At 39.6% G+C, this 27256-nt stretch overlaps 1 protein-coding gene across 1 annotated transcript in view; it reads right to left on the bottom strand.

Annotated features, from left to right (window-relative positions):
- The window catches only part of NEK11 (NIMA related kinase 11), a 212562-nt gene that overhangs the window by 184518 nt on the left and 788 nt on the right, over positions 1 to 27256 (bottom strand). The window contains exon 2 of the mRNA XM_045856864.1: positions 24271 to 24540. Within this exon, the coding sequence (XP_045712820.1) occupies positions 24271 to 24452 (182 nt within the window). The 5' untranslated portion in view covers positions 24453 to 24540. The remainder of the gene's footprint in view (positions 1 to 24270; positions 24541 to 27256) is intronic.

The following is a 27256-nucleotide window of genomic DNA, read 5'->3' as shown; positions in this document are numbered from 1 at the left end:
AAATGAGCTGCATGCGGAGAACACAAGGTTGATAACACAAATGATCAGGAAAAAAGAAAGAGGCGCCCTCCTGCCTACCCACCCCCTCCAAAAGCACATGTCCAATTTTCCTGAAAAAACTTCCAGAAATTGCAGAGCAATAAAGACATGAATCTCTGGCAAAACTGAAGGACTGGTGATTGAACAGATGGCTCTTCTGCATTTAGAACATGAAGCAGAGGCCAGCAGGGGCTCACACGGGCTATGGGGAATAAGCCATACTAAATTAACCTAATTTCTTTTTCCGAGAGGGTTATTTGATTGGTAGATCAGAGAGAAGGAATTAGTCATGGTATATCACAATTCCAGCCCATCTGATAAATTCATGTGAAGAGATGGCGACAAGAAGGGTCTCGAGATAGCCTTTTAATATGGGAGAGATGCACTCCTCATGGGGATTCACGGCTGGCCGGACAAGTAGACCAAATGTGCTAGAGCCTTGGGGCTCAGGCCACTTTGCAGGTGCTCCCTTTTGTAATGCCACTGGAATCCTTCCCTAACAAGATCTTCATCGACATTTTGTTAATGACTTGAAGATCCAAAAAGACATATTTACCAGGGGACGCAAAGTCAGGCAGCAAGATCAAAGCATAGACATAGTCGGAGTCAATTTTTCAAAGTGATTGAAGAAGCAGAAATGAGAGCTGGAAACCACCCAGGTTAAATGTTGCAAGGATAAACCCGGAGTTCTATCGTTACAGCTAGGAGAATAAAATCCTCAAATTTCAAATGAGTGGAACCTGGCTTAAGAGTAAAATGGCTCATTTATCAATACAAAATCTCTGAAGGTGGTGTGTGGGGACAAGACTAGTTGCCCCTCAAAATTCAGTATGAGACCACAACATGATGTGACCGCTAAAAGGGCTTCTGAGATTGCAAGTGATTTTGAAATGTCTGCAAGGTTTCAGTATAAATATACTTGGTTCCATCAGGCCCCTTGTACTCAGGTCTGGAAACCTCATTTCAAGAATATTGTCACCAAAGTTAATCCAAGAAATGATGATTAAGATTTTCAGGAGTCTTAAAATCAGGTTACCCAAGGAATAAAAAAGGGACTGAACGAATACATTTTGAGCAATAACTTAGGAAAATGTGCTAGGAATGTTTCCTGTGACTTTAATACAGGTGAGAAAACTGAGACTGATAGTTTAGGTAACTGTCTGAAGTAAATGGAGAGATTGAGAAATGAATGCAGAGGAGTCTGACTTGAAGGTGAAGGCATTTTCCAATTCATTACTAAAGCAACCTCTATCCTGTGGTTAAAACATTGATAATATCAACATCACCCAAGAGATTAGACGAAGAAGGGACGTGACAACTATGCCATACAGCACATGCCCTGGTGCCACACGTCTATGCCTTCCCTCAATTTCCCCCACCTGAGACATCCTCTCTCCATCCCTCCTCAGCCAGACTCACATTCACCCTGTAAGCCTTGGCGCCTGTGCTCCCTTCCACAATGCCTTCTCTATCCTATAAAAACAGGTTCAGTGCGCCTCCACCTGGCATGTCCTGCAGAGAGACGCAAGTGCCCATTTACATCCATGCTGGCCTGCACTCTGTCAGCTCTTTGAGGGTGAGAGCCATATCCTATCTGGTTTTCATTTTTTCTTCATAACAGCTTTATTGAAATATAATTCACATACCATAAAATTCATTCTTTTAACATGTACGGTTCAGTGGTTTTTCGTATACTCCCAGAGACTTGAAACCATTACCACTATCCAATTTTGGAACATTTTCATCATCCCTCTTAAGGACTGCATTGTGGCCCCTCCCACCCTCAATCCATATGTTGAAGCACCTACTCCCAATAAAAATATAACCAGTTGTTTGGAGATAAGGTTTTTAACGAGGTGATTAAATTAAAATGAGGCCTTTAGGATAGGGCCCTAATCCCATGACTGCTGTCCTTGTAAGAAGAAAGACAGACACAAGGCGACAGGCGCAGGATTACACCCAGTAAACACCTTTGTGAGAACATAGTGAGCAGGTGGCCACCTACGAGCCAAGGAGAGAGGCCGCAGAGGAAACCGGTCCTGCTGACACCTTGATATCAGGCTTCCAGCCTCCAGAACTGGGAGAAAATACACTTTCACTGTTTAAGCCAACTCACTGTGATATTTTGTTATGGACGTCCTAGGAAATAATACCATCCCCAAAGAAACCTCTTACCCACTAGCTGTCACCCCCCTTTCCCAGGTCCCAGCAACCACTAACCTGTGATTTCTGTCTCTATGGATCTGCCTGTTCTGAATATCTCAAATAAATGAAATTGCACAATACATGGTTTCTTTCACTTCATGTGTTTTCAAGGTTCACTATGTTTTATCAGTAATTCATTTTTTTATTACTGAATAATTCTCCATTGTATGTATACACCATGTTTTGTTCATCCATTTGTCAGCTGATAGATGTTTGGGTTGTCTCTACTTTTTGGCTATTATGAATAATGCTCCTACCAACACTGGTGTGCAAGTTTTCATGTGGGCACACATTCCCTTTTCTTTTGGGCACATACCCAGGAGTGTGATCACTGGGTCATACAGTAACCCCGTGTTTAACATTTTGAGAAACAGGCATGTTGTTTTTGCAAAGTGGCTGCAGCATTTTACATTCCCACCAGCAGTGTATGAGGTTTCGGTTTCTCCGCTTCCTCACCGACACTTACCATCTATCTCTTTGATTCCCCTCATCCGAGTGGGTATGAAGCGATCTCTCATTGAGGTTTTGACGGGGATTTGACACTCCACATCACGTTTTTTCATGTGTTTATTGGCCATTTGTATATCTTCTTTGGAGAAATGTATAATTTCTATTTGTTTTTATATCTCCAGCCCCTGATCCAGAACTGGACACACAGTGGGGGCTGAATAAGTAGAAACATAAACCACTTGGAGCAGAATTACCCAGCGCTCTGAGATCCTAGCCGAGACCTCCTGGATCAAACTTCCCATGCTCAGGCCTAGGAATCTACATGGAAACAATGTCCCGGGGAGGTTTGTACCTCACTTTGAAGTTTGAAAGCTACTGCCTTAACTGAACAAAGATTCTTTAAACATCTAAATCACTGTGGCATATTCAGAGGTAAACACACGACCAACGCTGCTGCAGACTGCAGAAACGGGCCTGGTGGACACGAATCACAGGCAGGGTGACATTACCTCATGAAGCAGTATCAGCTGAGCTGGGCTGGCCTGTTCGCCATGGAAGATGCAGAAGGGAGTCTCACACTGAATGGAGTTATCTCACATTGGTTGAGATAGAGGACGGCATGTGGTCCTTGTAGGGAAAGTATGCTATTTCTGTACCTGGTAAATTGCATTAATTTAAAAATATTCTGCCATATGGTCAAATAGCATGTCCTGGTTTTAGTTATATCTAAAATGGATGGAGTCTCTACTGAAAGAGAATGTCTATGTTTTTCCTACCTCTGGATGTTTTTTTCTACTCTTGATTTTCTCTAAAAAAGGGAAAAACAAGATTTTAATATACCCACACTAGCTATATTACTTCAAAGACTACTAATACATGTGTACTCTCCTTTCTGTTCTCTGCCGGGTTTCTTTGTTCCAAGCAATAAAATAAGACGTGGCTGACTACAATGAGAAAGGAATTCATTACAAATTTAATGAGTGGGTCACAGATTCACTAAGAGGTTCAGGAGACCAGAGTGTGGACGATCTCCGTGCCACCACCACTGGGGCTGGCCCCTGTGGCCCTGCTGCCCCATGAACTCCATCTTGCTGCCATTGCCACCAGAGTGGCCTTCCTGGGCCCCTGATTTTTTAGCTCACTGGTGCCTAATTCCCAGTCCAGAGCATCCATTGCAGCGTGAGTTTAACGCTCACTCAGTAGATAGTTGAGTTGATAATGAATGAATTCAGTGAGCCCTGGGAATGCTGGGAACCATGAGGCATGTATGAAAAACCTCAAAGGCCCAATTTATTTCTTCTAGGAGCTTAAATTTTAGGTGAAGAGCTGAGGTATACAAAGATGGTTGTTAAGCAATCATTGCAAATTCCCCTTAACCAAGGGGCCCAGTTGAAGGTGGCAGGACCTGTGTAACCGCATAACTGCAATGATGGGGGTTAATTTATACATCACCGTATCATTCGGCAATGGATGATACTTGGCAGCTCGCCCTCAGGCCTGGAGCTCTCTGGTCACCACAGAGGACGTCATGCAACCTTGCAATCTGAACCAGGAAACCTTCCAAGTTAAAGCCTGAAATGCCTTTGCCTGGCAGAGAAGGGAGATTGCTCATGATGAGGAATGATTTACAGTTCGGATAGACAGAGAGGGTCCAGTAGATAGAATGCCTTAAATCTGAGGCTTAATTTAAATTTTGTCTGACAGCTCTTCAAGAGCTGTAAGATCTTTTGGCAAGAGAGTGACATTATAAAAGTAGTGTTTTATACAATGGTTGTCCTTGAGCTTAAGGAAAGAATAGAGCAGCCCACCAGTCAGGAAGCTACTACAGATGTAAAATTACAAAGACCTATAGTAACTTCACAGTGGAGAGAAAAAGGTAAATTGAGAGACTGTTAAGGAAGAATTGGCAGGTCACTGGACCTGGGGAAAGAAGCCAGTCACATGTGACACCATTTACCAGTCTTCAGAATGAGGAGCAGTAACTACCAGAAAAAAGGAAACTTTCCATTTGGTTTGCAAAATTTCAGACAGTGCCTGGATATTGAAAGGGAGATTGCCTTTTGACCCCAAAAATATGAGCTTGCACAATGGTGAAAGGTCAAAGCTGGAGGTGCAGCCTTATGGTCATCTGCTCTCAGGTAACAGGGAGGATGTGACACGACATCTATGCTTAAACATACCATCCTTCACCCCAGAGAACACTCACAAGATCAACTTCAACTCAGTGAATCATCAGAAAGCTGGATAAATTGCCTCAGTGAAAAACCAACGAAAGCCAGTGAAAAATGGCAAGACAAAGCATATTTTTTCTCATTAAACATGGCCTCCAAGACCTTTATGTCTAAGATTCCACGTGAGGCTATGAAGATCTGTTCAAACAAGATGACTTCACCCTTGCTAATTACTCTTTGACCCTTGGGACCAAAACAACTCAACTACTTTGACTGCTACTGAACAATGACAGGTCTCTCATTTGCAGGGAGACTAAAGTTGCCCCACCCACCCACCCACAGCCATCTCCTCGCTATCCTGTGTTCAGGGCTGGCTTCATGGGCATGGGGCCTTTGCAGTGACACAGAGCCCAGTGATTACAAGGGCCCTACACTTGGTTTAATGCTCTGCTATCACTGCCCTGAAACTCTTAATAATTTTTTAACAAGGGACCTTGCATTTTCATTTTTTACTGGGTTCTCACAAATGATGTAGCCAGTCCTGCTTGTGTTATTCAAACATAAAAGCTACTTATAACTGACCACTGCTAAACTAATCAACTTCATTCTTGGTCACTGGATTAACTTTGCTTTTATATATTTGATACAGCGAGGCAGGGCTCATATGGGTCCATCCTCTATATACCTGTCATTGCTATGAAAGCTCTTAACATGGAAGGGATGCGAGACTATGTTACGGATGAGGAAGTCGAGGCCATAGGAGCATTTACAAGAACTGAAACATTGTTATCCGTCAGTGCAAATCAGGTGCTCAGAGCAATGCTCCCACTAGTGGGACCACTTAAAAATTAACTTTCCAAAGTCAGTAGAAAAGGCAAAATGGAAATCAACTGTATGCATCCTTTGATATAAATGCTGTTAAACACATACACCTCATGCCATGTCAATGGATCTTAATTTGGTTCCATTCCTTAGAAGTTGATGTGGAAGAGCTGAAGTGCAGTGACAGAGCTTCAGAGAATGATGAGGCTCTCAGATGCAATTTTTATTACAAAAGCAGGCTTTCTTTCTCATGGGTTACACATATAAAATTCTAACTTATGTCAGCAAAATATGACTATTTAGTCATAAGTTTTACCCTAACTATTCAAGAATGTATATAAAAATAACAAAATTAGTGTACACAATAAAATGTCCTCTTGTATTTGAATCTTTAGCCCCAGAAACAGTACCTTGAAATAAAATTGAGGCAATTCTTAGTAGTTTCAATGAGGTAAATATGTTTTCATGGGACCAAGAAAAATAACACTTCTCCTTAAAATAATCTGAAAATGCATTTTTAGTGTTAAGGGTTCTCCTGCACTAGAGATCAATAATATCTTGTAGTTACCTAGAATATTTTAAAAACTTTATTTGAAACATCTTCATAGAAGTACTGTAAAATCAAACAAAATTATATTACTGAAATATTTTGTTTTTTCAAAAGAAAAAGTTACATTATTAATGGGAAACAATATAAAAAGACAAATTTATGAGACTTTCAGGATCAACTTTGATCAATTTTACATTATAGAAAAGTAAGGCAAAAGAAAATTAAATACTTCATCCTCAACCAATTAAAGAGTTTGTTTTCAAAATTTAATGGTTAAATCCTCAAGCAAGATACAGGAAATCTGATGTTTGTTCTCAGTTCCCAGCACACCTTAGATTTGAACCAATCACCTCTCCTCGGTTACCTCAGCAATACCCAGGGATGACCCCTGTCACCCAGACAGACATATCTGTGAAGATCAGGGAATGACAGGTGAGAATGTCTTCGGAGCTAAAGTTCGGGGCAGCTTCCCTCTCTTGTCCATCCTGCAGTGTAAGTCATTTAAGGGAACTCGAATGGAGGCTTTAAGACATCAGGGGATAGAGATGAGTCAGTGGGCATTTTAAATTTAAAATACAATGATAAGCAATATCCAGAAATTGCACCAATAGCTTTCAGCCCTCAGCCTGAAGAGGGGGGTCTTTCAATGCCTAAGCAGCCCTGATCCAGAGCTGGCTCTGTCTTCCCTGAAATTGGGGGCCAAGGACAGGAGGGGTACCTGTCCCTGTGAAGAGCGTCTGCTCTGACCCTCTTTGTTATCATCTCTGCAGGCAGAAGCTGGGGGCCCTTGACGACACGGCTCTGTATTAGACCCATCTGCTCCCCAAAAGAAACCATTACAGAAGGGATCTGGAAGCTTCCAGGCTCCAAGTATAGGAATTTCCTGAGAACCTCCACGTCACTGAGTCTGATCAGGGAAAAACACACTGAGTGCGCCAGTCACTGCTGAAGGCACAAAATATTTCCAGGCATTGAATGAAGCCGAAGCCTGAAAGCCATGCTCCTTTGAAAATACCTAACTCCTAACATACCCTGGGAGACCCCGTCCTCAAGGGCAGGGATGGGGGCAGCTATCCCCTTCCGAGATCTCCCCATCCCAACACCACGGCACCTATTCATCGCAGTGTGAAATCTCTTCAGCAGAGCAGAGAAAGATGCACGTTAGGCAGAGCCAGGGAGAACCAGCCAGAGATTTCATAAGCTCCTCTCTGCTAATGTCAAGGCAGTGAAATGGAGTTAAAGCCCCTGGGGGGAACCTGAGTGCCATTTCTCCACTCTCACAGTCACCCCAGTTCCACATACAATAGCTCCAGCCCTCCAGAAACACAAACTGAATAACCATACTTGGGTCTCTCTGTCCTGTTGCCCAGACAGGGAAATACAAGCATATGAGAAATTGTGTATCCCTCTGCTACTAGAAAAACAAGACCTTTAATGATAGGTTTTGCTCCACAAGTCCTTCCAATGATCTTTTATCAGGTCTTTTTGTCAGAGTAACTATTTTCTATCATGTTAACACCAAACAAAATATGAGCTACTGACTAGCCCTTGTCAGACAGACGCACACCTGCATTCTCTACCCTCTTTCCCTGCTTTATTCTTTCCATAGCATTTCATCATACTTTAGTGTATTACATCATTTTATTCCTTGTCTCTCTCCACAGCCCCACCAGAATGTCCTCCCCCCCCCTCAGAAGAGGGATTTGCATGTGTTCACTGCTGCTCCCCACGCCTAGGAGCAGCACCTGACTCTGGTAGCAGTCTATCCATTGACCAAAGACTGAAGACATTCACACTCAGGGGTGTCAAACTCATTTTCACCGGTGGCCACATCAGCCTCACATTTGCCTTCAAAAGGCCTAATGTAATTTTAGGACTGTATAGATGTAACTTCTCTTTAACAGTTAAGCGAGAGCTCAGCGCTGCCACCAGGTAGAAGCAAGGTGCTGGGCCAGATACAACAAGGTGGAGGGCTGGATTCGGCCCTCAGGCCTTGTGTTTGCCACCTGTGTTGTAGGTTATTAAAGGTAAATACTACTTTCTATTATGGACTGAATGACTTTGCTGCATTAAGCACTTGGCTGAGATAAACTGGACCCCTTCATTGTTTCCGGCAGGACCTGGCAAGGTGAATATTTACATAAAAAGAGTGACCCCTTGCCCACCCAGAAACAGCGAGACAGCATGGCTCTCCTGTCCCCAGGGGTCACATAGTCTAGCCAGTTTATTAACACACCAGCCCTGCCTGAGGCTGGTCTTTCTGCTGTATCCAGAAAAAGAGGCAAAGCAAATTCACCCTTGGAGTGAGGGACAGGGGAGGATGGCACAGAGTGGGAAAGCTGCCCAACCACACCTCTGAAGGTTTCACACACCAGGGGACATCCATCAGCCACAGTTACAAAGCCCCCCCCCCCCCGCCCCCCGGCCAGCACCAGCAATTCCATGTCCATCAAGTAGGTCCGGATGTCCTTCACTGGACGAGCCTCCCTTCTCTGCAGCTCCTCTAGGTTTATCTTCTGCATCAGGGCTTATCACTAACGTGGCCAAAATGGCCTTTTGCTCAGGGCTGCAGATTCTTGAAGGGCTTCCAATCCCGACTCTTGACAAGAGCTCCAAGTCAGATTGTACACCCTCTTGTCACAGAGACACACTGACAGCTCTGACAGATGTTTTCCACAAAACCTTAAATGTGTTTCCCATTTCTGGGCCTCTGCAACTCCAATACACTTGGAATTAAATTTTATAATAATTCTATAATTACCTTGTGAGTAGTAAGTCACATAGCACTGCATCTTTTTGTGTTAATTTTTTTGTTGTTGTTAAATTTAAATTTAAAATATACCCCATTTTGGCCCTGGTTGGTAGTTCAGTCAGTTAGAGCATCCTCTCAATATGCCAAGGTTGCAGGTTCAACCCTCAGTCAGGGCCCATACAGAAAACAACCAATGAATAAATAAATAACAAATCAATGTTTCTCTCTCTCTCACACACATCAATAAATATAAAAAATAAAATAGACCCCATGCTTTTCGCCCTGTTTCACAAAGTTTTTAATAGAATGGAAGTGTCCCAGGTCTCTCCCAGCCTCTGACAGACTCCAATCCCTCTCACCCTGCCGGCCCTTCTAACAGAGCTATTTGCAACCACCTCCCACTCTCAGCCCAAGTGCCAGCTGCTGCAGGACAGTGGCTGTAGCTGCTTCATAGCTTTACCAACCACGTGCTCGTTCAATGATACTGTACTTTACCATTGTCATGGGCAGTGGAGAGTTAAGTGTGGTTAAATTTATGGCTTTGTCTTTCGAGACAGAGCACACACACACCTTTGTGTACACATAAACTAGGAAATATGCATGCAATACAAAAGAAACACCAAACCTATTTCATGCCAGTTACTATGGTGTGAAGGTAAAAAGAGTTTTCCAAATTTATTTCTCAGCCAAGTTGCACTATTCTGAAGAAAAAATTAAAAGTATGTTAATGATCTATTTTTGTTCTTTTTGTCATTTAACCAGTAAAACTGAAATATTGGAAGAGCATAATTACATGGAGATGACATTGTGGACCCTGAACTAAAGCTGCCATTGATCTGCATGTTACATTACCACCATCTGCTGTTCACAACGGTGACTTCTAAACAGTGGCTTTCGGTCTTACTCCCCTTGCTGGATCTTTTGTACATCTATTCCCTCCGATGCTCGCCCCACTAATCCCAACACAGCGTCCGTGGGGTCCGACACATGCAGTTCTTCCTAAGTTGGGCCCCTCAGTACACTAGTGCTCATAAGAGTGGCCTGCAAAAGGGGGAGTTGCATGGTTGAACAAACTTGGGAAAAACTCCTGAAGAGTCACAGTTTATCCCAGCAGATTTAAGGCTCTGAGGAGTCCCTCAAGAGGAAAAAAAAAAAAAGGTGTTGTAGAACCCAGTGTCTTCCAAACTTGTTTAATCATGGAACTCCTTTTCATATAGAACACCTATGAACATGTTCAAAGGCAGCAGCATTTGCTGTTCTAGTGCTTAAGGGAAGAGGGCACTGAGCCTATTCCAAAAAAACCTGGCTGTACATGTTTCATTATATCAGATGCCTGCGAGCAAGCTAGACAATTTTACAACATGATTTTTGTTTATAGAGTTTGTCACCAGATGGACACATGTTTGCTGTGTCACCTCCAGAAAAACAGGAGGGCAAAGTCCCTATCGCTTCACAGCAAGGCTGTTTCAGAAAGTGAAAAACCATCCCCTCCCCAGGCCTCGGTAACAAGTTTCCGGCATTGCTTTTCAAACTCTTCCAGAAAAATATACCTACTAGCAAAGATGTATAAACTCTTATGCAAGAAATAGTGACATGTTTGTGAAATGTCCAGGGTTATTCACTGCAGCAGCATTTTAAATAACAAATGATTAAAAACAACCCAGTGTATATCATCAGAAAAGTGGATAAATTATACTATGGCCATACAAGGGAATATACTATACAGCTGTAAAACAAAGAGTGGGGACAATCTCTCTATACTAATGTGAAAAGGTCTTCAAGATATTTTGGCATAGGAAAAAAAAAAGCATGGCCCAGCTGGTGTGGTTCAGTTGGCTGGAGCATCATCCAGTGCACCAAAAGTTTGCAGGTTTGATTCTCAGTCAGGGCTCATAACTAGGTCATGGGTTCGGTCCCCAGTTGGGGCACATACAGGAGGCAACCAATCGATGTTTCTCTCTCTCTCTGGAATCAATTCATACATATTTTTTAAAAGCATGAAACAGAAATATGTAATATGCTAGTTTTTATCAGAAAGGGGTAAAAATAAGGATCTATATTCCAGAGTTGCTTATATACATATAAAGCAACTCTGGAAGGATCCATAGGAAACTCTTCACAGTGGTTACCTTCTGGGGAAGCAGATAGGAACTAAGAAAAAAGAGGACAAGAATGAGAAGAGACTTTTAACAGTATACCTCTTTATATGTTTTAAGTCATATAAATGTATAACTTATTAAAACCATATTAAAAATTCAAAAATCATGCAAAATGTTCATTCTACTCAAGATATACTTACATTTATCCTCACATTTTTAAAAATTACCCATTTTTACAACAGTAAAACTACATCCATGTTTAAACTACCTCCTGCTTGATGGGTCATCTGGGATGTCACATGTTGCTCTGGTGTGGAAGGTATGGGTTTAGGCCACGTAAAACTTGTTAAGCATTTAGCCTTCATTCCATTTGGAGAACCAACATCAGCACACAAAATATCTGGAACTCTACTGAAAATATGTCTGCTCCACAGTTGGGATTTTTATCTGCAGACTGGGATTTTTCAAACATGGCAAGGTGAACCCCAGTGTCTTAGACCTCATATGCTCAAAATCAGTACTCACTTATTTTTGGAAGTTGACCACACAGAAAGAGTGCTACAATACCAAAATGGCAGCCCAGAATGGGAAGTGTCACAGACTGGGGCCCACTCTTCGATACCAGAGTGTCCCAGGATAAGCAAACCAAAACCTCTGCTTTACAGCCCAAAGTACATGGAATTTCAAACTTTCCGACTACATCTAATATATTTTTAAAAACTTGGTGATTGTGTGTGTGTGTGTATGTGTATAAATATAAATCAAGCTGGCTTAAGCCAAATAATTTCCTATTCTATTTCCTAAATTAAAAAAAAATAATTAGGCTTCTGTTGGGTATACTTTCACAGCACTTTTATCAAAGTGATTTTACATAATATATGTGAGAACATGACTTTTCTTTCTATGAAAGCTATGGTCTAACAAATAAATAAAATACAATTCAGATATTACTCTGATGGAACAAGCAAGTGAAATATGACTGATGTCAATAAAGTGCACTATAGGTTACCTGCATTTATCCCAGAAAAGATACTCTGAGGACAAGTTTTGTGTACTTGTTTACCTCCTGAGGGTGGTTTAATAAACTAAAAGTGTCAAAAATGCCTCCTAAACTCTCTCAGACTGTAATTTTATTTCTAGGCATAACTAAGGCCAGAATTAAAAAGACAAACAGTGTGAATAGACGAGCCAGTACAGCAGGATCAGCAGGGAGCCATTTGTTACCACTTTCATCAGCTCTGACTCCCTTTCAGAAGGCTGTTCTCTTTGGAATCCCCTTAGAGAAACAAACAGGCAGTGGGGACGGTAAGGACTTAAATCTCTACTGCAGCCTCCTGACGATCTGTTGGATATTCATAAGTGGCAGAATGATTCTACCTTTAGGTTTTATTTCAGTTGTAATAATGAGCTATGAATAATTGATCACTGGGTAATAAATTATTCAGGTAGGCACACAGTTTCCAAGGAATCCTGGAGTGAGTCTAGCTAATGGCATAATATAAGCCAGAGGCTGCTGCTGAGGAGACACCCCACAATCACCCCACACTGCAGAGGCGTGGGTAGTTAGTGCTTCTCAGCGTGGGTTTTTCAATGAGAGGCCACATTAATGCCCTTTGATATTTTATAAAGTAGAAGTCCCCACAGGATACTCTACTGTCTGTCTAAGTTTGGTTATGAAATACTGAGCCCCGACTTCTTCATTCATTGGACCAGGATATTTGTTATCATCTGAGTACAGCCTTTGCTGCTGAAAGTAGTGTTAAACTGAAAAATTGTAAAATCAAGAATGTGTGTACATACATACACACAAACACATAAATGCACATTTGTGTGTATATATGCTTGTATACATATATAGTTTGTGTATACATAGGTATACACCCACATAGTCTTTATGATTATACAAAACTAGCAAAATAATGCTGAAATAAGCTTTAGCTATAAGAAATTATCTTCTATTCTCACTTTTTAAAACCTTTGAATATAATTTATCCTTTATGAGCTCAAAACTCAAATTCTTTAATTTTCTTTTACAAATTTTTTTATTGTTGTTCAAGTAGAGTTGTGTCCATTTTCCTGCCACCACTTCCCCTGCCCCACTACTCCCCACCTCCCACCCTCAATCTTTTCCCCCTTTGGCTTTGTCCATGGGTCCTTTATATATGTTCCTTGATGATCCTTCCCTTTCTTTCCCCCATTATCCTACTACTCCCTCCCTCCTAGTTACTGTTAGTTTGTTCTTTATTTCAATATCTCTGGTTATATTTTGCTCCCTTGTTTGTTTTGTTGATTAGGTTCCACTTATAGGGGAGATCATATGGTATTTGTCTTTCACCAACTGGCTTATTTCACTTAGTATAGTGCCCTCCAGTTCCATCCATGCTGCCGTGAAAGAAGGTAGGAACTCCTTCTTTCTTTCTTCTGCATAGAATTCCATTGTATAAGTGTACCACAGTTTTTTTATCAACTCAACTTCTTTAAAGACAGTAAGGATCACCTAAAATTCAACTTCACATGTGCCAAGCCCCATCCATACTGAAGATCCAAACACTTCCCTACTTAAAGTAATGTTAAACAGCCTTACAGATCACATCCCTCATTGATCCTTCTTGTAATTTTCATTTCTAAAACAGTTATAAAAATAATAGAAATTACTCCTTAGAGCTCAATAGTCATCGTACTGAAAGAGCTTTGAAAGAGCACATGGATTAAAAGCAGCACATCAACAAACAGTAAATCCACTACTGTAACAAGTGGACTGGCCGGTCTTGCCCAAAACCCACACTATGCGCGTCTGTGCAAAGCCCATGAGAAGAAAGGCACAGGGAGAAGGGAGAGAAGGAAGGAAGGGCTTTCAGGCCACAAGTCTTCCGCAGATCTCCCCTAGGGGAGGGCTGGTACAGCTGCTTGATTTTTCAGGAGTTTTCCAAATTTGAACTAATATGAAATTAGAAACATCAATAAAACTTTAATTAAAATGCTGAGTGCCTATCACATATGGGAGAAGTTGATGGTTCTACCCAAACACATTCTAAGCAAAGCTTCAATAATCCACATTTTCCACTCTTGGAAACCCAAAATGTGTGATAAGAGTATCAACATACACTTTAACCTTCTTTCCTCACTTGCTCACTAAGTCATAGAAAACAAAGCCCATAGTTTTTCTCTGAACCAGAAACAAGATTGGCCTGAGCCCAAAGATTAAAAGCAATGTTGAGCTTAAACTATAAAATTCCACAATGTTTGTCACTAGCAACTGCAACATCAACCAGTTTGACAACCTCAGAGGTTTTCATTTTTCATGGTCCAGGGTTTGCATTTTCTAAACACATGTATTAAGGCACAACTGACAGACAATGCATTGCACACATGTAAAGTGCATAATTTGATAAATTTTGACATGGATATGCCCATGAAACCATCTCCACAAGCATGATACCGAGCATGCTCATTGCCCCCAAAAGTTTCCTCTTGCCCAGGGTTTGCTTTTTCAATCACTAAAACTCCAGGTGGGTTCTTCACATAATGACTAACAGCAGTGCTGAACTAATAAGTATGTTCCATAGGAAGTGAGAGATTTCAAAACTGTTATCCAGACTTATGAGTATCAGGTAATGGGGGTTATGAAAGCAGCTGAGAAATAATATGTGATTGTGTTCTTGTTAAACTATGGACCAAATATTTAATTTCACAATATTTTAAAGCAATGAAGTTATACAATATTAACTGCTTATTTTTAATCCCACATAAAATTATTTACACAATGCACAATTAGTGTAGTACACAAGCTACTTTTAGAAGTCTTCGGTATCAACTGTGTCTATTTCCCAAATAAATATTTATAATTTACAAATTACTAGTTCTAAAACTAAGCTTAGGAATAATTAACCAAGAAATTAATAGTAACATAAGGGTTGTTGTTCTTCTCCATTGTTGACTTTTAAGTCATGTACATCACTATAAGCTCACCATTTAGACATTCATGTCATGGCAGCTAAACTTTTTTTTTCCCCAGGAAAATAAGCCCAAGTGTCAAATAATGAGCCAGAAGCTAGTTTCAATGTGAGAGTTTTCACCTTCTCATTTATCCCACATTTAAGCTATAGATGTATCTCATTCCAAGTTATTTAAAGGTAGATGGTATCCAACTCAAATTTTCAGTTCAAAATAAAGGTAGGTTCTAACCAAAAATGGCCCATACCTACTCCCAGGTCAAAGCATAAGTCAATAAAGAACCAGATCATTTCAGAAGGCAAAGGACAGAGAAAAAAGATGCTCCCCTCAGCTGATCCTGTTGGAGTAAATGCTGGTACAGAACTCCCTGCTGTGTGCCTGGCAGAGTGCTGGGCTGTTTGACCACCAAAAACTACTGGAGGTAGAAGTCCCCCAAGAAGGCTGCTTGAATAGAACCAAGAACAAGAAGGATTCATTACAGATTATACTTGAGAGTGTCATGCTTACTTTGGGGTCAGGGCATTAAAGTTAGCCCCCACAGAATATTCTGACACCAATCATTAAAAATCCTGAATTTGGTTACTGATGTCCCTCTGCAATCTATTAAAAATTGGCTCAGTCTTTGCTATAATATATCTCACCAAAAAAGGGCATTGGGGGGGGGGTGGAGGGGAAGAATATTCACTATACTACACCCATAAACTTTAGTTTTTATACATTATACACTCATCCTTAAACTGTTTTATTTACTGAGTAAATGAGAGAAAATAACATTTAAAAGAATAGGGTGACATAAATCTTGTGTTTTTAAATTTTGGGGTAGTCAGTAATGACAAGGTAGAGACCAGTATATCCAATTATACTTTTAAATTATTATTTACTAAAATTGTTTAGATATCATCCCCTATCTCATATATTTAAATGAAGAATTATATTCCTTACTTCCTGGGGGTATTCAGTGTTAGCAAAACCATTAGGTTTCCCACTCACAAATCCACCAGAACAAAACATCGGAATACCAGAGTGGGATAAGTAAAGGATTTAAACAGCTAGCCTCAAACTCTAATAAACATATTATAGTAATTTATCTAAACTCTTTTCCTGTCAACAATCCTTCTCTTTTAAATAAATCACTTTTGTTTTCTTTCAAACAACAGTAATATTTTTTAAAGCATTAAAAAAAAGAAGGGCTTTTTTTTTTTTTATGTTGTTGACTGCTTTCTAAATGCTTCTTGGTGATTCAGTCTTCAAAGCAGGCTTTTTTGGCACCCTGCCCAAGTCACAATGAAACTGAGGATTTCCCTGCATCTTACAAATTCCAAAATAATTTATTTATTAGTTATCTCTCCTCTGTAAATATTAAAAGCCAGATAAAAAGCTCATAGCTTCTTTTATGCTAATACATGCAGCAAAGCAGCCTCAGGAAAATGTAAATTATTTACTCCAGAATATCAACTTTATTACCATGATTGAGATAAGTCAAAGTAACTGCACACCCTTGCATCTTTTTTTTTCCCTTCCATCTCCCAGAATCTCAGAGACTTAACTCTATCGCAGACAGAGATGGCAAAGCCACAAGCTCAAATCTACCCTTTTCAGATTTACCAAGTAGGAGCCTAAGCACAAGATCCTCTAGAACACAAACTATTTTAAAAGGGACTTTAATATTCTTTCATATCATAACCCCTCTTAAAAGACTGAAGATTTTTAAAGGAAAAAGACCTGATCACTACAAGGAAAAACAGAAGAAAACTCTTTTGTAAAATAGCAACATGGAAAGAAATCATTAGTTTCCTCCAACTTGCTTTTATAACACTCTGTCACATAAACCACTGAATCTTATTAAATTAACTCAGCCCACTCAATAACCTGATTTCCCCTTCACAGACACCCACTGGAGAGAACTCCTGGTCATAATACAGAAATAATAGCTTTAATAAACGTATACAGACTGGGCTCAAGGTTGAACTGACTAAATCTACTGATGTTTTGTTTACAACTCAAAACTGAAAGTAAGGACATGTTAAAATGATAACGTGAATCAGACAGAAAATCAATAATAGGTGTTAGTAGGTGCAATGTACAAACAGTAGCTTTGCTGAAGGCTGTCCGCTATTAAATAGAAATTACTGTCACATTCTGAGTCACTGAAAGCTTGTTTCAGGTATAAAATCTTTGCATTCTAGTAAGAACTACTGCTCATTTTTAATTGTTTGACAGACCACTATAATCAATTTATTAATTCTCTAAGAAGAAATAATGTCCTTTTTTTATAAAATAGTGAAAACTTACACACGAATGGAGGCTTTTTAGTTCACACTTTACAATATGAAAACCGATTTCTCTGTTTCTCAATGTGTCAGAAATAAATGTAAAATGGATGAAATCCTATTTTTTCTAATTACAACTGAGCATCTCAGCAAATGTGGCCATACTTCATAACTGGCCCAAATATGCTTCAAATGAATGACACAGAATGCCTGCTACTCCTTAGTGATTGACGTTTGTTTTTCATTAGTCTCCCATAGTCATACCATTGACAGATAGAATATCCTGGAATAATCATGTCAAATTTCTGAGGACACTAAAGGGCACAATAGTTTTTTTAGGGAACCAGAGGGTACCATCATATAGATATTCTCAAACCTAGTTGCACATTTCAATTACCCAGAAGCTCTCAAAAATCCAGATGCCTGGGGGTTACCCAATGAAGTCAGAATGTATTAGATTATAAAACTCAAAGCACTTGTATTTTAAAATACTGTGAGTGCACTGTTCAGCCAAGGTGGAGAACCACCTAGCTCCTAGGAGACTGGGTGACCAACAAATGGTGACTGGTACTTGATGAAAGAATATTTGGGGGGGGGGGGGGGTTTAAACTTTATTTTGTGAGTTTCTTTTTTAAATTGTGCATGGTACAAAATTCCAAATGCACAAAAAGTTTCAGTGAAAACTAAGTCTCTTCTCCTCATCCTCCAACTCTCAGACAACTACTGCGACCAGTGCTGTATGTTTCCTCAGGAGACAGAATGAGTGTTTGTCAGTACACGCAGAAAAGACAGAAGTTGGGTGGCAGGGTTATGGATTACCTTCCCCCTTTATGCACACCTGCACTTTCTGTAAAATGTATGCGCGTGACTTTCAACATTGGAAAAGGAGGTACTCAAAGGACAGCTGCATGTGTGTGCATCTGGAGCTATTCATGAGACACGTACTGGGTCTGAGGGTTCCCCCCAAAATGGCCACTTAGAATATGTTCTCTGTTAAGAGGAAGGGACCTTCTATCTGGCTTAAGCAAATAATTGTCTACTTATTCCACCTACTTCCTTTTGGTTATATTCTCACTTCTGATCACATATTCCACTTCTCTAGAACTTGTACCAGAAAATGCTGGGAGGGTAGATGAAAGGAGATGCTATTCTAGGCCCTGAATTAAAAAATAGCATCAAGATTTATAGATTTATCTTGTCTGAATTTAGTTGACATAAGCCTGTCACCAAGACTGACCATCTCTAAGTATATTAGGACAAAAAGCTGAGACTTGAACCTTGGTGTGGTGGCTTAACCACGGTTCTGTCCTCCAGGGGCACTGACATCCTAGGCCCCATCCTGCTGGTCATTCTATAGCAACACAGCACTTTGGCCTTGGGCTGTAAGTCTGAGATGCTCTCAGGAGAGACTGGAAGAAGGAGAGCTACTTAGCTTCACAACGATGAACCCAGATTGTTGTGGGTTTTTAAACTGTTATCAACCCTTTATAACTTTTCACTCCCCTTACTCTTAACATCTAGGACCACTTCTCTGCTGCGTGAGTGTGACTAGCAGCAACTTAGCCCCCCTCCTCCATTCTGTCCCTGTGGCTGTGTGGAAAGTCTGCTTGTTAGGACTTTAGAAAATCTACTCTAATACAGGCCTGAGAGCTCTTTCAGGAGGCCTGGGCCTCAGTGCGTGCGCTTGAGGACATTTCTCTAAGGACTTGGCGGCCTTTCCTATTTACCTCCTGGTCCTCATCTCGTGCTAGACATTTGATACTGGGGAGAAATGCCATGTGGAGAGAGAAGGTATTTCCATGTTAACTGTGCTGACCATATTGAGGCAAAGGCCAATGTGTAGCAGGCACACAGTTCAGAGAAATATATGAATATTTATTTATAGGGACAGGAACAAGGGAAAAAAATAGAAGTTCTTAGCACACAAAAGCTAGTAAGATAATGATTGTATGTAGCTAGAAGGGGAGCTGGGCAGCAACCATTCCAACATCTCTAAGATCAACTAGCCACACAGCTGTTTAAGCATCGCACCGTTTGATCATTGTCTTTTTGTATGTTAATTCTGTCTCTTCCAGACTGGAAGTTCCTGAGAGCCAAGCCCTATTTCCTATTGCTTCAGTGTCCTCCCTGGTGCTCAGTCCAAGGCAAAGGTTTAATACATAAACTGTACTGAATTCAAAAAGCAAAAGATGACAGCAGAAAATCACCTCCACAAAATAATGTCACTGTATCTTAATTGTGATGAAAATTTTAAAAACCATTATAATTAGCATTCCATGTTGCTAAGGTGAATGTTGAAATTCACTGCAGCTGTAGCCATGATTAATCATGTATTTTATCACTAATAAGTGATCATGTACAAGTTTAATCATGTATTTTATTTTAGGGTAAACTTACTTCCCTAACAGCTTTCTTTTAAATTACACGTAGTATGCTAAGGGCCAAAAAAACCTTCTTGGCTCATCAAAATCTTATCGGTCTCATGAAAAAAAGGAAATTAAGTTAAAAAAGTTAATTTTTGACACATTAACAAAAATGTAACATTATGAACTAGAATTAGAACACTCTTCAGGGATCAGTTAACATCCTCACACCCATTATACCAGAGTTTCTATAATTATGAAAGAAAATATCCCCAAATATTGTTTTATGAATTTCATGATGGAGACTACACCCAAGGAAAAAAATCTATCTCATTCACTGCTCATTTTAAGTTTAATTTTACTCTACTGTGATAACTAAAAAAGGAATTCCAGATATTTATTCCAAAAAGAAAGTTCTCTTCAAATATAAATTAATCAAGTGCAATGCCTGTAGTGCTTTTTCAATTTTTATCCCATAGATAATGCAGAAAGTCAATAAAAATGTAAATGAATATGGTATTTACCTCATAATTAAAATTCACAATATATGAAAAATGTCAGTGGTAGAGTGGTGCCCCCAAATGGCACATTGATAAATTGCACTGTGCTGATGGAAAAGTTAAAAACACTGTATATTCTGTCCCATTTTCTTTGATTAATCTAAAAGTGTATATTATATTTCACAGGGGCTCACAATAACTGTCCTGCAGACCATCTCGGACTCCTTGTCTCTCTTAGTTACTCTTTTAATAAGAAATACCAAGGGATAATCCGGTATGTAACAGTATCTCTTTCCTTATTATCTCAAAGGTTAGGGGTGTGTCTGCAAAACAATAAAGGGATGTCAGAGCTACTCTGATGTATTAAGGGAACAGTATTCAAAACATTATAGAAAATTTTTTTTAAGAATTAATTTTTTATCCATCTCTAACATTTACCCAATTTCCAGCATCTATGGCCTGGTGTGTAGAGAACTGAAAACCTTACCCAACCAAACTGCTTAGAGAAGGGTGGTGCTAATAATGTGCTTTGTGCACAAACTGAAGGTTCAACTGTCGATGCCCTGGGGAAAGACTCTATAAAAACTATGAGTTTGGTTTCCCTCTCTCCATACTTGTATTAAATATAACTGATGGGGGACTCAAATGTTGGAAAAATTTTAGTTTAAGTAATAGCTAACAAGCTTAGTAATCAATGCGTGTACAAAGCTGTTGTCCCAGGGACTGAAGGTCTGACCCACCCTGACTCCAGGAGACCATAAGCACTTCCACCTTGGTGCCCCAGGAGGACGAAGCAGCCTGAGCCTTTGTACTCCAGGCCCAGGACACAGATAAAGACTACCATCCAGGGCGAGAATGTTGCTTTTTTAAATCCAATGAACTTTTCCCTGAATTCCAGACCCCTTACTTACACTTTGTTCTCCTCATAAAAAGGACCATTTTAAAATAGAATTTAAGATGGTCTGTTAGGGTACAAATCCACCATCTTCTCAGATCACCGACCATCTGAATAAAGTGCTTGTAAAGATTCAACCCCAGTCTCTGCTTCTAGGGTCTGGTAGGTGACAGGCAGCACGAACACTGGCCTTTCCAGTTACATAACAATTACAGACGTGCTGCTATCTTACACAGCTAAAAGGTCAACATTCCGAGGGCCAATTTCTTTTGAACAGGTATAGAACTACAAAAAAATATGGAATGTTTACAAGCTCAAGAAAGTTCTTTAAAGAAGTTTTAAAAATGTTTGCCATATTTCTTTGATTTTTTTGTCTCTTAAAAGTGGAATGCAAAAGAAAACATTCCATTTAATAGAGAATTCCAATTATAGTCATTGGGTACTGATTAGATCAAGTTTCATTAGGCATCCTTTAATTATTTGTTAACTTGGATTGTTTAGAAGTAAAAGGAATCTAAACTGTTGAGTAATAATTATATGTAAGACAATATGATACCTGTATTTTATATTTTATACATATATTTACAAATAAATATAATATATCTGATATTTATTAATATTATAGCCTTTATTATACAATACTTATATTGATACTTTATACATACATAATATCTATCCAAACCTTATTACAATCCTTCTTATCTGTAAATTATGCCCACTTACGGATAAGAAAACTAAAGCTCAGACTAGGAACCTGCATAACCTTAAGCTTATAGTTAAGAACAGGGCTGGCTTTGCTTCTCGACCTGTTCACCTCGAGCCTGTCGACTTAACTGTGACACTGTGCTGCCTTCTTCCTAACAGGTTCGGATTTTGTGAGCAGCCATATTCATGATTCTTCATGATTTTAGCAGAGAGTTATAAAATTAAATGTCTACAAAGGTAGACAGGTGGTGGAAAGGTGTGCATAGGTACAGGAGACCAGGAGGAATGGCAGGAATGTGGCTAATTGGAGCACAGGGTCTGCCTTAAGAGGCCAGCTGCTACCCAGCTCCAGCCCATGCTGGCTACACAGACAGCAATGCTAGCAAATGTTACCAAATCTTTTGGTATTTTTCAAGAAAAAATATGAGTCAATTTTTATGAGTCTTTTTTGGGTCTCTCTTTTTTTTTAGAGCTGCTCACTTTTAAATGCTGCCAACTAATTTAGATTTCAAAAGAAGCACTATACAGGCCAAAAAACCATATCTGAAGGCTGAATGTGGCCAATATGTAACACATTGTAGGGATTCTGATGATGAATGGTTCCTTTTGCAGAGATTCTAGACTAGACCTTCTGACATCAGATGATTTGTCAAGCATCCTCAGTACTGGCTTCATCCTGCACGCCTAGGCCTGGTCTGTCATCTTCAGCTCAAGTTGCATGTTTTAAGACTAGTTCAGGCACAGGAGAGGTCACTAACAAACCACTTCCCACTCAACCAGCCCCTCTTCTCTCTCTCTCTCTCTCTCCTTCCTCCCCCCTCCCTTTCTCTTTATACACGCCCTGCCCCCCCCCGCCCCGCATCATTTCAAGTCTCTAGCTTTCAAGTTTGGTCTTCACACATTACTTTACATCCTTTTAATCAACTTTTTTTTAGCCCTCCTGTGAATTTTTAAAATTCTTCATATTCCTCCTTAGTTGAAGAAACCAAAATTGGATACAGAGTTTACAAGCGTAGTTTTACAAGTCCTGAGTCAGATTTAGGTCTTACTTTCAACGTTTCCATAAAGATTCTCTAGTAATTTTCAGAAATTTATCATCATATTTTAAACAGCTGGAAGAGTACCTCTAGGACTCAAAAGGGAAAAATTCTTTTCAGTAGGATTCTTAAGCATGTTTCTTCTTTTTAATTTGGGGTTTTTTTTTAGATTTTATTTATTTATTTTTACACAGAGGGAAGGGAGGGAGAAAGAGAGGGAGAGAAACATCAATGTGTGGTTGCTTCTCATGCGCCCCCCACCAGAGACCCGGCCCACAACCCAGGCATGCGCCCTGACTGAGAATCAAACCAACGACCCTTTGGTTCGCAGGCCTGTGCTCCATCTACTGACACACACAAGCCAGGGTTTAAAGCACGTTTTAAGAACACCAGAAGAGTACCAGCACTGTCACCATTCTTCAGGTAGGAGTTTATTGAAAACTATGAATTCAAGATAATTTTAAAAATTCTGGACATAGAGACCCCTTAAAAGGTTGACTTTTAAAATAAAGTAGTAGTATCAGTAACATTCACCTTTATAATTCCTACAAAATGTTAATAAGTAGAAAATTGTTTATCATGCTGATTTTAAACCCACAGTTAAAAATCCAATGGGATAAAGCTGAAAGAATTTAGAGTAGCCTCAAAATAGATTACGGGACAGGAACGTGTTCTTCAATTAATGGCTTATTTCTTAGATCATTCTTTCTTCCGCTTTCTCTTCCTCCTGTTATTTCTGACATGCAAGTTTCTTATCCTCACTTCAGTTCCAACTAACTTTTCACTGCAGCAAATTCAAACAATCTTAAGCTAAAAATGAAGATTCATCCTGCTCTGTAAGAGATGTACTACTCAACAGCATTCAGTGTTTTTCTCTGCTATGAAGTTTATAGGTCCAATCAAATCAAAGGAGAAGAAGTAATAAGTTCATCAACATAAGCTGATTTTAAATGGGAGCCCCTATTTGGTTTGCATATCTAATTTGAAAACTGTATAACTACAGACTTGGAAAAACTCTTCTGTAGAAAAAGGCAAAGAAAATTGACACCATAGTTCCTCTAGTACACCCTAGACACCTCAAATGTGAATTTCCACTTATTTGCATTTCATACCATTTCTAAAACTGCAGTCATTATAAACAATTCTTATCCTATCATTCAAGAAGGCCCAATCAAGTTGAAGTCATGTTGTGACTGAGATTCCAGTATGCATGAACATTTTATTTTCATGTAGTCTACCCCATTTCCCTTCCTAAGTCATTTGGGTACTTTACTCACCTGCTGAAATGCCTTCAAAAATCTTACCTGAAGACATCATTCAAGGAGTTTTTTTAATTTCTTACTACATTCTTTAATACAAAAGTCAAAGTGAAGGGTACTCCATGTTTTTAATCAGCTAAAAGTTGCACACATGGGCAGCCAAGTCAAGATTTGTAGAAAAAAAGGTGTTTTTACTTACAACTCTTCTCCTTGTTTGGCTTTCTTGTCTGAAACCAGATAGACAGTTCCAAAACTTCCACTGCCGAGTTTCTGTTGAAGCACATATCTTCTTGCGATTAAGGTCTTTGGATACCTGGAAATGGCTATTGACCCACTCACATATTTGGCAGCTTCTTGGAACTTCAGCATTGCTCCAAACATAAAATGACTGGTTTCTCAGTTTATGGAAACTCAACATTCAAGTCTCCTCGGAGATGGTCAGATTCATCCAAGTAGCATTGGTCAGTACCTTAAGGATAAAAAGTCCAGAGATTAGGTCTAAAAAATGTTGAACTATTCCCAGGAAAAAGTATAAGTTTTTGGCAGTGATACCTGCACCTTGATGAGTGGATTGAGTGACCCATGTTGGTTAACTTTAACAACTTGAAAGAATGATGTTACAAGGTGGAAATACTGAAGATGCCAACAGAAGGCAGTCTTCCACAGGGAGACAGCCCTCCCTCACACACTCACATTTGGCAAAACTGAGTCGCAGCCAAATTCCCCCCAAGTTATGAGAGGTATATATATTTCTCAATCAACAATCTGGTTAAGATATATGCTCCCCACCTACTTTTCAAAAATCATCCAAATATGAGAACATTATCATTTCCTTAAATCTATATATTTTCATCAGCCTTTTTGTTAGTCTTTCTTCCCACCATAGGTCTCTTTTTTATTAACAAATATTGAGTTCAGATTAAATGAGAAATGAGCATGATACTGGTTTCTTTAGACTTTTTATCTTTTACTTTTGTGGACTTTAAACCATGGTATTTGCATTTCTTTGAAATGATGTGAAAAGGGATAAGGATTCAGAACGAATTTTTTTCCCATTCTAAGCAAATTCTGATCCAGTTTCTAAAGTTTCAATTATACATACTATGTACAGAGCAGTCTCCCTGGATTGGAAACAAGAAATATCACAAAAGCAGTTCAAACTTAAAATTGTATTTTATTTTTATTTTTTTTAAAGATTATTTATTTATTTATTTTTAGAGAGGGGAGGGAGGGAGAGAGAGAGAGAAACATCAATGTGCGGTTGCTGGGGGTTATGGCCTGCAACCCAGGAATGTACCCTGGCTGGGAATCGAACCTGGGACACTTTGGTTCCCAGCCGGCGCTCAATCCACTGAGCTACGCCAGCCAGGGCTTAAAATTGTATTTTAATGTTAGCTGAATACAAATGTGTTATAGGTAAATCTGTAATTCCTCACAGAGCTGCAAATGCACAGCAGAATTATAAAAGTCAGGGCTGTTTCATATGTATGTGCAAAGTAAAATCACTTATTTCATTAAGATATAACATTTTTTATTGAAATCTATATAAAAACATGATTTTAAATTGAAGACTCTATGACTTGAAGTCAGGTTTGCTTACTCGACAATTCCAAAGCTATGAGACTAAACCTGTTGTATATAATGATAAGACAGGATGTTGCCTGTATAGTTGGGGCACATAGCCAACAGGCTTCAGAACAGAACATAAACAAGTAAATGTCCATTTACAGCAGCAATTTTCAACTCTTTCATCTCAGGGCACACACAAACTAATTACTAAAATTCTGCAGCACACTACAAAATATATTTTTTGCCAATCTGACAAGGAAAATAGGTATAATTTTGATGGAGTTACAAAAAATAATAATAATAGTAATTACCTACCCTTTTTGCTCCCAAGTGACCTTTAAAACATGAGGTGACTAGCCATGGCTGGTGTAGCTCAGTGGATGGAGCGCGGGCTGAGAACCAAAGGGTTGCCAGTTCGATTCCCAGTCAGGGCACATGCCTGAGTTGCAGACCGGAGGTCCCCAGTGGAGGCCATGTGAAAAGGCAACCACACATTGATGTTTCTTTCCCTCTCTTTCTTTCTCTCTCCCTTCCCCTCTCTCTAAAAGTAAATTAAAAAATGAGGTGACTATACTTATATCTAAGGATTTCTGGCACCAAACCGTAACCAATGAAATGCAACCTTATTATACAATGTGACCAATAAGGTGCCACTCTATCATATGACTTTATATTAACTTATGATTCAAAACAGGTCTTTCACACCTGACAGTTATTGTTGTATTGGCTGTTGTCCTTTTTTCTTTGACAATCTAAGGGGAAAAAGGTCAGTGCCCTAACTAAAATAGTCAGGTATTGCATGTTTTAAAAATGTTTGCAGCACACCAGTTGAAAATCACTGATTTACAGCATTTTTCTTCTTGAAATAATGTATTATTCAGGTAAGTTTCTCCTGATGCCATTGAGGAGCCTAGAATCAGCTAAGAAAGAAAGGAAGGAAGGAAGGGAAAGATGGAGGGAGGAAAAAAAAGAGGGAAAGAGGGAGGGAAGAAAGTAAAAAAGAGAAAGAAATCAAGTCACCTGAGTGGCTATGGGCTCATGATAATACTAAAACAACATTAGCATCGAACTGGAACTTCAGAGCTGTGGCCCATACCTCCAAATCCCTGAATAAATAAAAAATTATGTGGGATTATCAAGATCATAGAAAGTATTAGGAAAATCTGCTAGAAAAAAACAACTGGAGAGCAGGCATCCACGTGTATCTTTTGTTTGCTGCCTCTGCTAGAATAAAAGTGAGGCTTTCTGGACAACTTAAACTGTTAAAAAAGATACAAGTACGGACTTACAGCTTTTCAACTGAAAAGGACCCTTCATATCATTTGGGAATTCTCCTTACTTTGAAGACGTGATGAGGGTCTCTGTTTAGCGAAGGACAGAACAGATCTAAGAAACCCAGTGTCCCAGGGGCTCTCTTTTGTGAATGAGCGTTTAAACCCAGCAGTGTCTAGACAGCCTGGCTGTACCCACAGTGCACTTTGGAACTAGGTTCCCTGTGGCCCAAATTCACAGACTCAGCCCTGCAGCTCCCTTCCCAGGCCACCATTAGGCCATCATCATTCCATCAGTCTCCTCTGTGTTCACTTGTCAAGGTACCATTCTCCCCATCCACCTCA

This window comes from Phyllostomus hastatus, unplaced genomic scaffold, assembly GCF_019186645.2.
Source record: "Phyllostomus hastatus isolate PE091 unplaced genomic scaffold, TTU_PhHast_1.1 phas_scaffold_129, whole genome shotgun sequence".
Taxonomy (NCBI): domain Eukaryota; kingdom Metazoa; phylum Chordata; class Mammalia; order Chiroptera; family Phyllostomidae; genus Phyllostomus; species Phyllostomus hastatus.
Note: the sequence above shows the minus strand (reverse complement) of the source record. Positions and strands in the feature narration are given on the sequence as shown.